A 14,939-nucleotide genomic window follows, 5' to 3' on the forward strand; every position below is an offset into this window, starting at 1 on the left:
CATGTGTTGCAATGTTAATATTTCATCATTGATATATAAACTATCAGACTGCGTGGTGGGTAGTAGTGGGTTTCAGTAGGCTTTTAATTTGAGTCATTCTTGTTTTCTGGTAGTGCCGAAAGTTTATTATTTTAGTCACCTATTCACCTCATTTGTAGCAACCGTCGTTTGAATCATGTTATCCACTTTTCCTACGGGGCGAAGAGAAAATTTTGTATAGCGATATGACGCCATCTTGGTGACGTCATATCCGGTGTAGAAACCCACACTCCAACCTCTCCTCCATGAGCCCATAGCGGGATTGGAGTGCAGCCTTCCGGGGTGTCACAAACACACACTCGAGCTCTGTCCGCTGCGTTGTTGCGGATGATTTTTTCACTTTACACGTTTGAAGTTTACCCCGGAAGGTTATTAAGAACACAAAGAAGGCAAAGGAAGCAAGAACCCGAAGCGGAGAAGTGGAAATGTGTCGCTAATATTTGGCTCTCCTCCTCCTCGTCCTTTCAGATCTACCAGGAGCCGAAGAACGACGGCGAGTGCCTGAGCAACATAAAGGAGTTCGTCAAAGGCTGTACATCTTTCCGTGTCGAGGTAAGAGTGGGTAATAGTCATCGTATTTACAGCGTTACGTTTACACCAAAGCTAAGTGGAGAGTTGTGAAACAAAGGTTTCATGGAGAGAAGCCCGCTGGCAGGGGGAGGAGGAGTGAGGCTGCAGCGGGGCAGCATTCCCCCATCGCCCGCTGATACATGAATCATTTGGATGGGCTTAAATATGATGGACTTGTCGCTCCTTTCCCGCCGCACGTTTGGATTTACATGTGCAAAAGCGCTTGGGGTTACTAATCAATGCAAATATTTGTGCTCATGCGTGGTTTTGTTGTCACCCATTCATCCATTTTTTACCGCTTGTCCCTTCTAGAGTAGAATAGAAAGTACTTTATTGATCCCTGTGGGAAATTCAGCACCACAGTTCGCTCACAATAGACAATAATAATAATATATAACATCCATCCATTTTCTACCGCTTATTCCCTTTCGGAGTTGCTGGCGCCTAGCTCAGCTACAATCGGGCGGAAGGCGGTGTACACCCTGGACAAGTCGCCACCTCATCGCAGGGCCAACACAGATAGACAGACAACATTCACACTCACATTCACACACTAGGGAGAATTTAGTGTTGCCAATCAACCTATTCCCAGGTGCATGTCTTTGGAAGTGGTAGGAAGCCGGAGTAACCGGAGGGAACCCACGCATTCACGGGGCGAACATGCAAACTCCACACAGAAAGATCCTCAGCCTGGAATTGAACCCAGGACTGCAGGACCTTCGTATTGTGAGGCAGACGCACTAACCCCTCTGACACTGTGAAGCCATAATATATAACATATATCATATATATAATATATGAATAGTATAAATATATTCTACATCAGTGGTTCTTAACCTGGATTCGATCGAACCCTAGGGGTTCGGTGAGTCGGCCTTAGGGGTTCGGCAGAGGTGAAAACACACCCGACTCATCATCTCAATAAAAACCTATTCGTATCGGCGTATTACGGATACGGCAACAGCAGAAGTCACACTGATTTGGAGGTGTGTAATTTGTTGTGAGCATATGTAGTCTAGTGTGGGTTTAGTGTCGGTTTTGTTCTTTGAACAAGGTGATGTTCATGCACGGTTCATTATGTGCACCAGTAAAAAAACATAACACTTTAGTATGGGGGACATATTAACCGTTAATTAGTTGCTTATTAACATGCAAATTAGTAACATATTGGCTCTTAACTAGTCATTATTAAGTACTTATTAACGCCTTATTCGGCATGGCCTCGTTATAACCCTAACCCTCTCACCCTAACCCTAACCAAATAACTCCGAATTAAGTCTTTGTTACTTAGAATATGTTCCCCTAGTGTCCAAAAACCTCTCAATTAAGTCTTTTTTACTAAGAAAATGTTCTCCTTACTAAAGTGTTACCAAAAACACATAACTGTCTTGAATTAGAAAAAAAAATAAACATTTTTATTTTTCACTTACAAGGGTTCGGTGAATGCGCATATGAAACTAATGGGGTTCGGTATCTCCAACAAAGTTAAGAACCACTGTTCCACATATATTCAACATTTAAGTGCAGTCAAGAAGGAACATATGCATTATACAGTCTGATGGCTGTCGGTATGTAGGACCTCCTGTGTCGTTCCGTGTTGCATTTAGGGAGTCTGAGCCTTCCACTGAACGTGCTCATTCACTCTGCAAGGTCCGAGTGTAGTGGGTGGGAGGTGTTATCCATAATGCCTAGGAGTTTTGCTAGACTTCTCCTCTCTGACACCACCGCCAGGGAGTCCAGCTCCTGTCCCACCACATTACTGGTCTTCTCTACCAACTTGTCCAGTCTGTTTGCGTCCCTCACTCTCAGCCCGCTTCCCCAGCAAGCCACGGCATACAAGAAAGCGCCCGCCACCACCGACTCGTAAAACATCTTCAACATCTTTGTACAGACGTTGAAGGATCCTAGCCTCCTGAGGAAGTAGAGGCGGCTGTGTCCCTTCTTGTAGAGGGCCTCAGCGTGTTTTGACCCATTCAGCTTGTTGTCCATGTGTACACCGAGGTATTTAGAATCCTCTACCATGTCCACATCGACCCCCCTGATGGAAACAGGGGTCGCTGAAGTACTCCTCCTCCTTCCCAGGTCCACAACCAGTTCCTTGGTCTTCGTCACATTAAGCTGGAGGTGGTTCTTTCCACACCACGTGACAAAGTCCTCCACCAGTGTCCTGTAACCCTTTTGGGGTCACGGGGGGGTCGCTGGAGCCCATCTCAGCTGCATTCGGGCGGAAGGCAGCGTACACCCTGGACAAGTCGCCATCTTATCGCAGGACCAACACAGATAGACAGACAACATTCATACTCACATTCACACACTCGGGCCAATTTAGTGTTGCCAATCAACCTATCCCCAGGTGCATGTCTTGGGAGGTGGGAGGAAGCCGTAGTACCTGAAGGGAACCCACGCAGTCACGGGGAGAACATGCAAACTCCACACAGAAAGACTTAGAATTGACAAACTTTAATGATCCACAAGGGAAATTGTTCAACACAGTAGCTCAGTTACAATGATGGAAAGTGTAAGGATGGAAAGGACAATGCAGGTATAAATAGACTAGATATAACAATGTAAAAAAAAACATATCTGCGAATATATACAATATATACTTAATATGTGTACAGTATATTATATATACAGATATAATATGTCTATAACATATATACAATATATACCAATTACTATGTACAATATTACAGTATATGTGGCAGCCCCATCATAAAAAAGAGAGTAAATCCAGCAGAAAAATAATATAGACATTAAAAACAAAGAGAAGTAGCTGACATAGAAGGTGTTAGGTAATAGACGGATATTATCTATTGCTGTATGGGGAGTGATTATACAGCTGGATGGAGTGAAAGATCCCGAGCCCAGGATTGAACCTAGGATTGCTCAGGACCTTCGTATTGTGAGGCACATGCACTAACCCCTCTAATCACCGTGCTGCCCTTGTTGTCACCCATAAAAGGCCTACTGAAATTAGATTTTCTTATTTAAACGGGGATAGCAGGTCCATTCTATGTGTCATACTTGATCATTTCGCGATATTGCCATATTTTTGCTGAAAGGAGTTAGTAGAGAACATCGACGAAAAAGTTTGCAACTTTTGGTCGCTAATAAAAAAGCCTTGCCTGTACCGGAAGTAGCAGACGATGTGCGCATGACGTCACTGGTTGTGGAGCTCCTCACATTGTTTACAATCATGGACACCAGCAGCTAGAGCGATTCAGACCGAGAAAGTGACAATTTCCCCATTAATTTGAGCGAGGATGAAAGATTTGTGGATGAGGATAGATAGAGTGAAGGACTAGAAAAAAAAAAGTAGAAACAAAATAAAATTAAAAAAAGGCGAGGGCTGTTAGAGCGATTCGGATGTTATTGGACACATTTACTAGGATAATTCTGGAAAATCCCTCATCTGCTTATTGTGTTACTAGTGTTTTAGTGAGATTATATGGTACCTGAAAGTCAGAGGGATGTGGCCACCGGTGTGGTGACCGCCAGTGTCGCTGAGGGAAGCCACGCAGCTGCAGGAGGACGCAAGCTCCGCTCTCAACTACGGTAAGAGCCGACTTATTACCACAATTTTTTCTCACCGAAACCTGCTGGTTGAAATGTGGTCGGGAACCATGTTCGCTTGACCGCTCTGTTCCATAGTAAAGCTTCACCTTCGGGAATTTTAAACTAGGAAACACCGGCTGTGTTTGTGTTGCTAAAGGCAGCTGCAATACACCGCTTCCCACCTCCATCTTTCTACTTTGACTTCTCCATTATTAATTGAACAAATTGCAAAATATTCAGCAACACAGATGTCCAGAATACTGTTTAATTATGCGATTAAAGCAGACTACTTATAGCTTGGATCGGGCTGAAAAAAAATGTCCGCTACAACCGGTGACGTCGAACGCACGCGTCATCATACCGCGACGTTTTCAACAGGACACTTCGCAGGAAATTTAAAATTGCAATTTAGTAAACTAAAAAGGCCGTATTGGCATGTGTTGCAATGTTAATATTTCATCATTGATATATAAACTATCAGACTGCGTGGTTGGTAATAGTGGGTTTCAGTAGGCCTTTAAGTTAAAGTTAAAGTACCAATGCTTGTCACACACACACTATGTGTGGTGAAATTTGTCCTCTGCATTTGACTCCTCACCCTTGTTCACCCCCTGGGAGGTGAGGGGAGCAGTGGGCAGCAGCGGTGCCGCACCCGGGAATCATTTTGGGATTTAACTCCCAATTCCGACCCTTGATGCTGAGTGCCAATGGGTCCCATTTTTATCGTCTTTGGTATGACTCGACCGGTGTTTGAACTCACAGCCTACCAATTTCAAGGCGGACACTCTAACCACTAGGCCATTGTCTTTGTGAAATGGGTCATAATGGCATTTTGAGTGGTAAAAGTCCCCTGCTGCCTCCGCCATTTTGAAAATGACGACAGGGGAAGCGTCACTCGTGACGTCACGAATTTGACCCGGTGGTAATAGTAAGCATGCGCTAATAATTTTGGGAAGCAAGTTTGACTGGGCAGTAGTTCAAGGCAGGCGCATATTACATGCCCGGCGGCAATTCAAGGAAATACGGTAACAACAACACATTTGCAGTTTGCCAAAAATATTTTTAACCCAAATAGTTGAAATTAGATCATCTCCGACGGCACACCGACATTTTTGTAAAAATGGATAATATTTTTGCACTGTTGCTGTTTGATAGAGTAAAATTGACTCATCTATCCATTTTCTACCGCTTGTCTCTTTCGGAGTTGTGTGATGGGGCTAGAGCTTATCCAAGCTGCACTCGGGCGGAAAGCAAGGTATACCCATGACAAGTCACCACCTCATCGCAGGGCCAACACTGATAGAGAGACAAGAATTCACACTCACATACATTTTTTTTCAAAGTGTGTTTTTGGGGCGGTGGTTCGTGTGGGGGGGTTTTTTTTTAGGTTTTGAGGGGAGCCCCCAAAACCCCTTCTGTCCTGGCCCCCCTTCAGTTAAGGCTGCCTTGGGGACTGTGTGCACTGTAAGGCAGAACACGGGGGTCATTGAACCACCCTCTCCTCTTGACAATGCAAGTCAGTGTTTGACAGCGAGCGCCGCTCCTCTCGACTGCCAACGAGAGATGGAACGGGAGAAATTGAGCGAATGAAACATGCCCTTTAGCAGTAAGAGGCAAGTGACATTGTGTTGGAAATTAAGAAGTGTGTTTGTCAAGGCCAATTGTGGGTTATATGTCTGTATTTCCATCTGTCGCAAATGCAATAAATCCACCATTTAATGCTTCAATTTAATTAATGTCTGAGTCTCCTGTTGTTGGCGGGATCACAAATTGGTAAAAAAAAAAAAAAACCTGACATTGACAGCTGTGGCTGCAGGTAACCACCCTTTTTTATGAACTCTAAAAGATGACAAAAGTTGCAATTGATGTATTATGAATAATGTGCTTACCTCGTGCTTCGAAGGGGTCATATTATGATTTTTTGTGGTCTGTTGTGGTCTACATACCATGTAATGGTGGTCCTTTGGTCAAAATATTGCCTAGATAATTTTTTACAGAATATTTTCAAGCTCTTTTAAGGATGTGCCTTTTTGTGGGCGCTCTTATTTACACAGCTCCACTTTGACATCGTCTTCTCCACCCCATCTTTAGTTTTTAGTGTTTCCATAGGAAGTCTATTGACCGATTTAGTTTGAACTATACGCTTCTTTGTATTAGGAATGGCAGCAGTGGTGAATGCATGTATGAGCCAGTCTGCCCCACAACAAGAGGTTTGAGAAAAATAAGGAGCGTATTGACTACAGCTTTGAATTACAATTAAATAACAATTGCGACCTGACGCAAAGCTCTTTTGTTAAAGCTGTACCATAAATGAAGATATTCGCTGACGTAACTCTGGCAAAATACGCCACAATCATCTCAAATTCCAAACGGCAAATTTTGCAAGATTGTTTCATAAATATCTTTGCCGTGCCACCATGGTTTGATTTCACAATAACCGCCCTTATGTCGATCCCAAATACACAAATACAGGTACCAACAAGCAGGCCTTGTGGTTAAAGTGTCAACCCTGAGATCGGTAGGTTGTGAGTTCAAACCCCGGGCGAGTCATACCAAAGACTATAAAAAATGGGATCCGCTACCTCCCTGCTTGGCACACAGCGTCAAGGGTTGGAATTGGAGGTAAAATCACCAAAATGATTCCCGAGCGCGGCCACCGCTGCTGCTCACTGCTCACCTCATCTCCCTAGAGGTGGAACAAGGGGAAGGATAAAATGCAGAGGGTAATTTCACCACACCTAGTGTGTGTGTAACTATCAGTGGCACTTTAACTTTGATGCTGGTTTCTTCCTTAGTCCTATTACAGTACATGTTGGTTTCGTTGCTGCTTTGTTGTGCAATACATTTAGTATGACCGTGTAGTCAGAGAGATTACATATTCATTTCTACTTTCTCATGCACTTTCAAAAAACCCAAATTAGAGCAGTACAAAACCTGCAGTGGAAACAGAAGCCATGAGGTTCATTCGATTGAATTCTTTGGTTTTTAAACATCCTGTGATATGTACCCTTCGAGTGATTTGTTTGTGCGTGCAAGTGTCAGCATGTTCAACTACATTAGTTTAGTTTTTCTGTGATTGAAGTAGACTGAGCAGGATTACTTGTAGTTTGGGACTTGGCCATCTGTAAAGCCAAGCTGGATCTTCTCCAGAGTGAATTGGGGCTGCTGGCGCTGACCCCAGGTAGCTTGACTGGAGCTACAGAGACCAGAAACTGTGACACGCTAATATACGCTTAGCTTCAGCGGTTTGGACATGTTTTGTTTGTGACCTCTGGCTCCTCTTACTTAACAGACACTGCTGTTTAGAAATGTGAATTGGTTCGATTTTTTTCAATTCCGCTTTTGATTCGGTCTTTTTACGGTTCTCTTATCTATTCTTATTTGGGAAAAAATTTACCAAAAAGTTGGATTAGTACACATTTTGTATAGTTAAGCGATAACACCTTACAAAGCAAACAGTGAGGTCTTAAAAGGGCACATATGTAGAAGAGAAAACAATATATTTAAAAAATATATGTACTCGGTATAAGAAATAAATATTATTTCATAGAATTTAACAAAACAAAACTTGTAAATTAAATAAGTATATAACATTTAGTAACGTGATATTAACTCATTATATGCAGAGTGAGATATGGCAAGCCTTTATTTACTATATTTTTGATGATTATGGCTTACATTTTGAAATGCTCGGAAAATGTGGGGTTTCAAAAAGTGTAAGCCATGATCAGTACAATTATGATAAAAACTTGACATATATCAATTTGCATCTGATGAATTTATATCATATAATAGCTGGCTTTATTGCTGACATGAATGAAATTTTACACAATATTGAAATTGTTTGAATTACATCTGTAAAATAGAAAATGACTATGAAAACCTGGTGGGAGTAAAACATTTTTTCTGACTACAATTGAACATTCACCTACTTTAAAAAAAAAAGATTGTCTACTGCTGTTTGTAAGTCTTTGACCACCAACTTAGTCACTGCTCGGTGGAATTCGTGGAGCTGCAGATGTGGACTAACACTAGTACTGCCAGCCTTGGAACCAGAATCTTTCTCTAGTCATGCTCATCTGAATGAGAAGGCCTTATTTTCAATACAACAAATAATAGTGCTAACATACATTACGTTTACACTGCAGGCCAAAGTGACCCAAATCAGATTTTTTGGGAAATCGGATTTTTTTCCAGCTGTTTACACTGTAAGTAAAATTTACTCTTTATCAGACTCCAGTGTAAATGTGCACAGGCCCCAATGAGTCCCCAAAGTGGTGACGGCGTGGCAAAGTTGGGAGAGTGGCCGTGCCAGCAATCTGAGGGTTACTGGTTCAATCCCCACCTTTTACCATCCTAGTCACGTCCGTTGTGTCCTTGAGCCAGACACTTCACACTTGCTCCTGATGGGTCCTGGTTAGCGCTTTGCATGTCAGCTCCCGCCATCAGTGTGTGAATGTGTGTGTTTGAATGGGTGAATGTGGAAATGGTGTCAAAGTGCTTTGAATTCTTAAAAAAGGTAGAAAAGCGCTATACAAGTATAACCTCTTTACCAAAGTAACCTTAACATCATGGATAAAATAAAAATAAAGGAAATTGACCGGATTCCGTAAATCAGGGGTGTCAAACTCAAATACAGAGTGGGCCAAAATTTAAAACTGAACAAAGCCGCGGGCCAAGGTTGAAGAAATTAACCTTTTAATAGGGACCCAAACAAGTTTTGCATTGAATATTAAACAAGCAAGGCTTATGTAGCTTTATAGTCACATACAAAATCGAGTTTCAAATTATAATAATGAGTAAAAAATATCAATGGCATATCAAATAAAATGTAAATAAAAATTGGGGTAGCGGGGTTTTGTGGTAGCGGGGCTGTATATTGTAGCGTCCCGGAAGAGTTAGTGCTGCAAGGGGTTCTGGGTATTTGTTCTGTTGAGTTTATGTTGTGCTACGGTGCGGATGTTCTCCCGAAATGTGTTTGTCATTCTTGTTTGGTGTGGCTTCACAGTGTGGCGCATATTTGTAAAAGTGTTAAAGTTGTTTATACGGCCACCCTCAGTGTGACCCTTATGGCTGTTGATCAAGTATGCCTTGCATTCACTTGTGTGTGTTAAAGCAGCATATATTATGTGACTGGACCGGCACGCTGTTTGTATGGCGGAAAAGCGGACGTGACGACAGGCTGTAGAGGACGCTAAAGGCAGTGCCTTCAAGGCACGCCCCCAATATTGTTGTCCGGGTGGAAATCGGGAGAAATTCGGAAGAATGGTTGCCCCGGGAGATTTTCGGGAGGGGCACTGAACTTTGGGAGTCTCCCGGGAAAATCGTGAGGGTTGGCAAGTATGAGTATCAACGGTGAATGCAGTGTTACAGAGGCATCGCCGCTGTATAATACCGGCAGGCCAGCTCTAATCTTAATTTGATATTACCTCAAGGGCCAAATGAAATTACACGGCAGGCCAAATTTGGCCCGCGGGCCAGAGTTTGACACCCATGCCGTAAATGAACTAGGAAGTTTCTAGTACTACTACAAAATAAATAAAAAGTAAATCAATTCATGGTGAAATGAAATGAGGTGAATGTTTGTGCCACTGCTTAATAACTGTTTAACAAATACGGTTTTGGTCAATTGACTTAGTTGTGATTTCCCTCTCTGCATGAAAGTTTTAAATGAGCATATGTTAATGTAGTATGAATCTTTTCATGTAGACACATAGAATCATCATACTGTTGTGATTATATGCATCAAGTGTTAATTCAAGGCTAAGGCAAAATATCGAGATATACATCGTGTATCGCGATATGGCCTAAAAATATCGAGATATTAAAAAAAGGCCATATTGCCCAGCCCTAACGTGACAATAAATACAAGTAATATTTGTTCGGAAATTAAAATATCTATGTTCATAAATTACATATAGCCTGTTATTTGCGCACTATTCACTTGTGAGGCACTGAAAATACGTTACGTGATTACGTTTTCCCACCCGCAAACAATTGTTAAGTCAATCGTTTAAAAAAAATGGCAAGCAATTCCAAGGAATTGATACACTGGAAACTGGTTCTGAAAAAGAACCGATTTTCGATTCCCATCTCTACTGCTGTGTTTGCCAGGAGAAAGGCGTCCCGTGGGAATAGTAACCTCAGGCCGTCATGACACTCTTGTATCCATCTGTCTAATGCGAGCTCTTTCAGCCTTTTTTATAGCCTTTTCTTTCATTTTAACTTTTTTTTTTTGCTTGGAATTTTATTTCACCTATTTATTTTTCAAACACCTTTTTCTCCTTTCTTTTCCATTTTACGTCATTGTGCAAAAGCAATATTTTTTGATACACTTTTTCTGTTCCTCCCGGACACTTAAAGACAGGATTTAAACACAATATCAGTAATTTCTGAGACATGGCAAAGGGGTGTGATTATAAAAACTGATTATTCCTACTCATTTTTGGACATGATGTTGAGTTGGGCATTCATGTGGCAATCCTTAATGCAGTGTTTTTCAACCACTGTGCCGTGAGATACAGTCTGGTGTGCCGTGGGAGATTATGTAATTTCACCTATTTGGGTAAAGAATATTTTTACGTAAACCAGTAATTATAATCTGCAAATTAAGAGCTTCGCAGAGTAACTACATAATACTCCTCCATATCAATAGTTGGCAGCAGGTAGCTAATTGCTTTGTAAATGTCATATCTAATGCTTGAACCAAAAATAAACAAACGGCTAGTGCACCTAAAAAGGCATTGAAGTTTAGGGATGGCTATGGAAAATGAAACTAAAACTAAACTGGCTACAAAATAAACAAAAACAGAATGCTGGACGACCGCAAAGACTTACTGCATGTGGAGCAGACGGCGTCTACAAAGTACATCCGTACATGACATGACAATCAACAATTTTCACACAAAGGATAGCATCCGCACAACTGAAATAGTCTTGATTGCTAAAACAAAGCAGGTGTGGGGAATAGCGCTCAAAGGAAGACATGAAACTGCTACAGGAAAATGCCAACAAACAGCAAAAGCCACCAAAATAGGAGCGCAAGACACTACACACAGGAAAACACCAAAAAACTCCAAATAAATCAAGGTTTGATGTGACAGTACACCTACGTTGAGACAAGAGCTATAGTGATGCATGACTGGCTACAAAGTAAACGAATACAGAATACTGGATGACAGCAAAGACTTACAGTGGAGCAAAGACGGCATCCACAATGTACATCCGAACATGACATGACAATCAACAATGTAACTACAAAGAGGGATAAAAACAACTGAAATATTCTTGATTGCTAAAACAAAGTAAATGCGGGAAATATCGCTCAAATGAAGACATTGAACTCATATCCAACAATTGCAACAATGAGTTTTTACTCTCAATATCAACCACAGAGTTTACATTTTTGATGTTTTCTGCTGGTGGTGTGCTTCCGCATTTTTTCAATGTACAAAAATGTGCCATGGCTCCAAAAAGGTTGTAAAACACTGCACTAGTGTGCCGCAGTACAGTGGTTGAAAAACACTGATCCAGACCAGTGCCGCGAGAAATTTTCTAAGTTCACTAGTTGGGTTGAAATATTTTTTGCAAAGTCTGCAAATTATGTGTTGTTGTTGAGTGTCAGTGCTGTCTAGAGCTCGACAGAATAACCATGTTATACTTTTCCATATCAGTAGGTGGCAGCAGGTTGCTAATTGCTTTGTAGATGTCGGGCACAGCGGGAGGCAGGGTGCAGGTCAAAAATCTAATGCTTAAACCAAAAATAAACAAAAGTTGAGTGCCCATAAGAAAAAGGCATCGAAGCTCAGAGAAGGCTATGCAGAATGAAACTAAAACTGAACTGGCTACAAAGTAAATAAAAACAGAATGCTGGATGTCCGCAAAGACTTACTGTGGAGCAAAGACAGCGTCCACAATGTACATCCGAACATGACATGACAATCAACAATGTTCCCACAAAGAAGGATAAAAACAACTGAAATATTCTTGATTGCTAAAACAAAGTAGATGCGGGAAATATCGCTCAAAGGAAGACATGAAACTCTTACAGGAAATTTTCAAAAAAGGGAAAAAGCCACCAAAATAGGAGCGCAAGACAAGAACTAAAACACTACACAAAGGAAAACAGCAAAAAACTCAAAATAAGTCACGTTGTGATGTGACAGCTCGTGACAGTACAGCTACTTTGAGACAAGAGCTATAGTGATACATGTTTAGTTATGGTTTGAATTCATATCCAACAATTGCGACAATGACTTTTTACTGTCAACTGAACTTTGTTTTTTTATGATTTTTGGTGATGTGCCTCTGGATTTTTTCAACGCAAAAACTGTGCCTTGGCTGAAAAAAGGTTGAAAAACACTGCGTTGATGTAACTTGCTAAGTACGATTATGACCCAAAACAAATAAAACCATGATCATTAGACAGAAAACGTAACTGAACATCTTCCATAAAAATGGCCAACTGTTTTTCTTACATGGTAAAGTGGACAGGGTAGCACGGTGGTACAGGGGTTAGAGCGTCTGCCTCACAATACGAAGGTCCTGAGTAGTCCTGGATTCAATCCGGGGCTCGGGATCTTTCTGTGTGGAGTTTGCATGTTCTCCCCGTGACTGCGTGGGTTCCCTCTGGGTACTCCGGCTTCCTCCCACCTCCAAAGACATACACCTGGGGATAGGTTGATTGGCAACACTAAATTGGCCCTAGTGTGTGAATGTTGTCTGTCTATCTGTGTTGGCCCTGTGATGAGGTGGTGACTTGTCCAGGGTGTACACCGCCTTCCGCCCGATTGTAGCCGAGAAAGGCACCAGCGCCCCCCCGTGACCCCAAAAGGAAATAAGCGGTAGAAAATGGATGGATGGATGGATGGTAATGTGGACAGGGTAGTTTGTTGTTGTTCTTTGGGTCAGTTCCCAACATGTCTTCTTCCAGTCTCAATGGTGGGCCTTATAAAATGACAGATGCTGGCCAACACGCCTTAAAGCTAACAAGCTGAATGGGGAACTTTCTTACGGGTTTTGCACTTTCAGTTTGCGAAAACACACGCACACATATACAGTATAAACTCCTGCAATGTCACACTCGTGAAAACACAAAGCCACATCCGCACGCCACCTTGAGGCATATCAGCAATCAGAGCGTAAGACGAATACAGACTCCAATCTCAGTCAGTGCTCATCTTCGGTATTACATAAGCGAAATAACCAGTGCTTCCAGAAAGAGGCCGTCATCATCAGTGATACAATCAATGATGTCTGTACCGATTTTTCTACTGCATTTGATCAGGGAATGTGCAAATTCAGTGATGCTTCCTCAAGAAAATGGTTAGAATGACAGGAATCACACAGAAAATACTGTAATAACACAGCTTAGTGGACAAAAAACTCAGCCTACCACGACTGCTTGTCACTCACTGGTTCGTATCGATTATAAATCTCTGGACCGTCAATTTAAGAATACAGGCACATCTTATATTTAGTAACTCTTGGTGTGTTGTTAAATGTTTGGTGTGGTTTAAATTGATTTTGAACATGTATGCAATTACAAGTGATACATCATATAGTTTACATATTTACATTTCTCTTTACAACATGGTCGAAAAGGAGTACAAAGAAGCCAAGCTTCTTTAATCCTACCCCTTTTCCAATTCATAGCAATTAAGTAGCGAATATTCACTTCCTGTTTTCGTTTTGTAACACAATTTAAATAAATGAATTACAACAGTTTTATTAAAAATGAAGCCAGTCATGCTTCACATAATGACATGAATAATATCTCATTTCAATAATTTCAAGATGTTCATCAAAATTCTTCTTCCATATACTTTGTAAACACTTTTAGTTTGAGCAGCCTCTTAAACTGGAACACATTAGTACATCGATTAACTTGTTTTCTTAATCTATTCCATAATTGAATACCACATACTGATATGCTGAAGGTTTTAAGTGTTGTTGTACGTGCATACAGATGTTTGAAATTAGATTTTTCTCTGAGCTTATATTTCTCCTCGATTGTTGAGAAGAATTGTTGTTCGTTCTTAGGTAGCAGGTTTTCGTTTGCCTTGTGATTACTTTTAGCTGTAAAACAAAGGCACCAAATCGTTGAATTTCAATATTTTTGATTTAATAAATAAAGTGTTTCTAATGTTCTCCATGTCAAACATTATGTATGGACTCTCACTATTATGTTAGATCCAGTATGGACTAGACTCTCACAATATTATGCTAGATCCACATCTGCGGTCCCCTCCAAGGTTTCTCATTGTTATCCCAGTGTTAGAGTTTTGCCTTGATGTGGGATCTGAGCCGAGGATGTCATTGTGGCTTGTGCAGCCCTTTGAGACACTAGTGATTTAGGGCTATAAAAGTAAACATTGATTGATTGATTGATATATTTTATTCTAACTGACCTTTTGTAGCACAGTTACTGAATGAAGTGTACTTTTGTAGTTATTTCCCCATATTTCTACACAATAACTCGGATATGGTAACACTTCCAAAGACATGCACCTGGGGATAGGTTGATTGGCAACACTAAATTGGCCCTAGCGTGTGAATGTGAGTGTGAATGTTGTCTGTCTATCTGTGTTGGCCCTGCAATGAGGTGGCGACTTGTCCAGGGTGTACCCCGCCTGCCCGATTGTAGCTGAGATAGGCGCCAGCGCCCCCCGCAACCCCAAAAAGGGAATAAGCGGTAGAAAATGGATGGATGGACGGATGGTAACAGGAGCGAGCAGTAGGGAATATGGAGTGATTTTTTTTGTTTTGTTTGT

At 41.4% G+C, this 14,939-nt stretch overlaps 1 protein-coding gene across 3 annotated transcripts in view; it reads left to right on the forward strand.

Moving 5' to 3' along the window:
* Positions 1-14,939, forward strand: part of LOC133538058 (rho guanine nucleotide exchange factor 7-like) — a 67,511-nt gene that overhangs the window by 12,437 nt on the left and 40,135 nt on the right. For all 3 annotated transcript variants that reach the window (XM_061879322.1, XM_061879321.1, XM_061879320.1), the window contains exon 2: positions 508-591. In XM_061879322.1, the coding sequence (XP_061735306.1) occupies positions 508-591 (84 nt within the window). The remainder of the gene's footprint in view (positions 1-507; positions 592-14,939) is intronic.

Source organism: Nerophis ophidion, linkage group LG19, assembly GCF_033978795.1.
Source record: "Nerophis ophidion isolate RoL-2023_Sa linkage group LG19, RoL_Noph_v1.0, whole genome shotgun sequence".
In the NCBI taxonomy this organism is placed as follows: domain Eukaryota; kingdom Metazoa; phylum Chordata; class Actinopteri; order Syngnathiformes; family Syngnathidae; genus Nerophis; species Nerophis ophidion.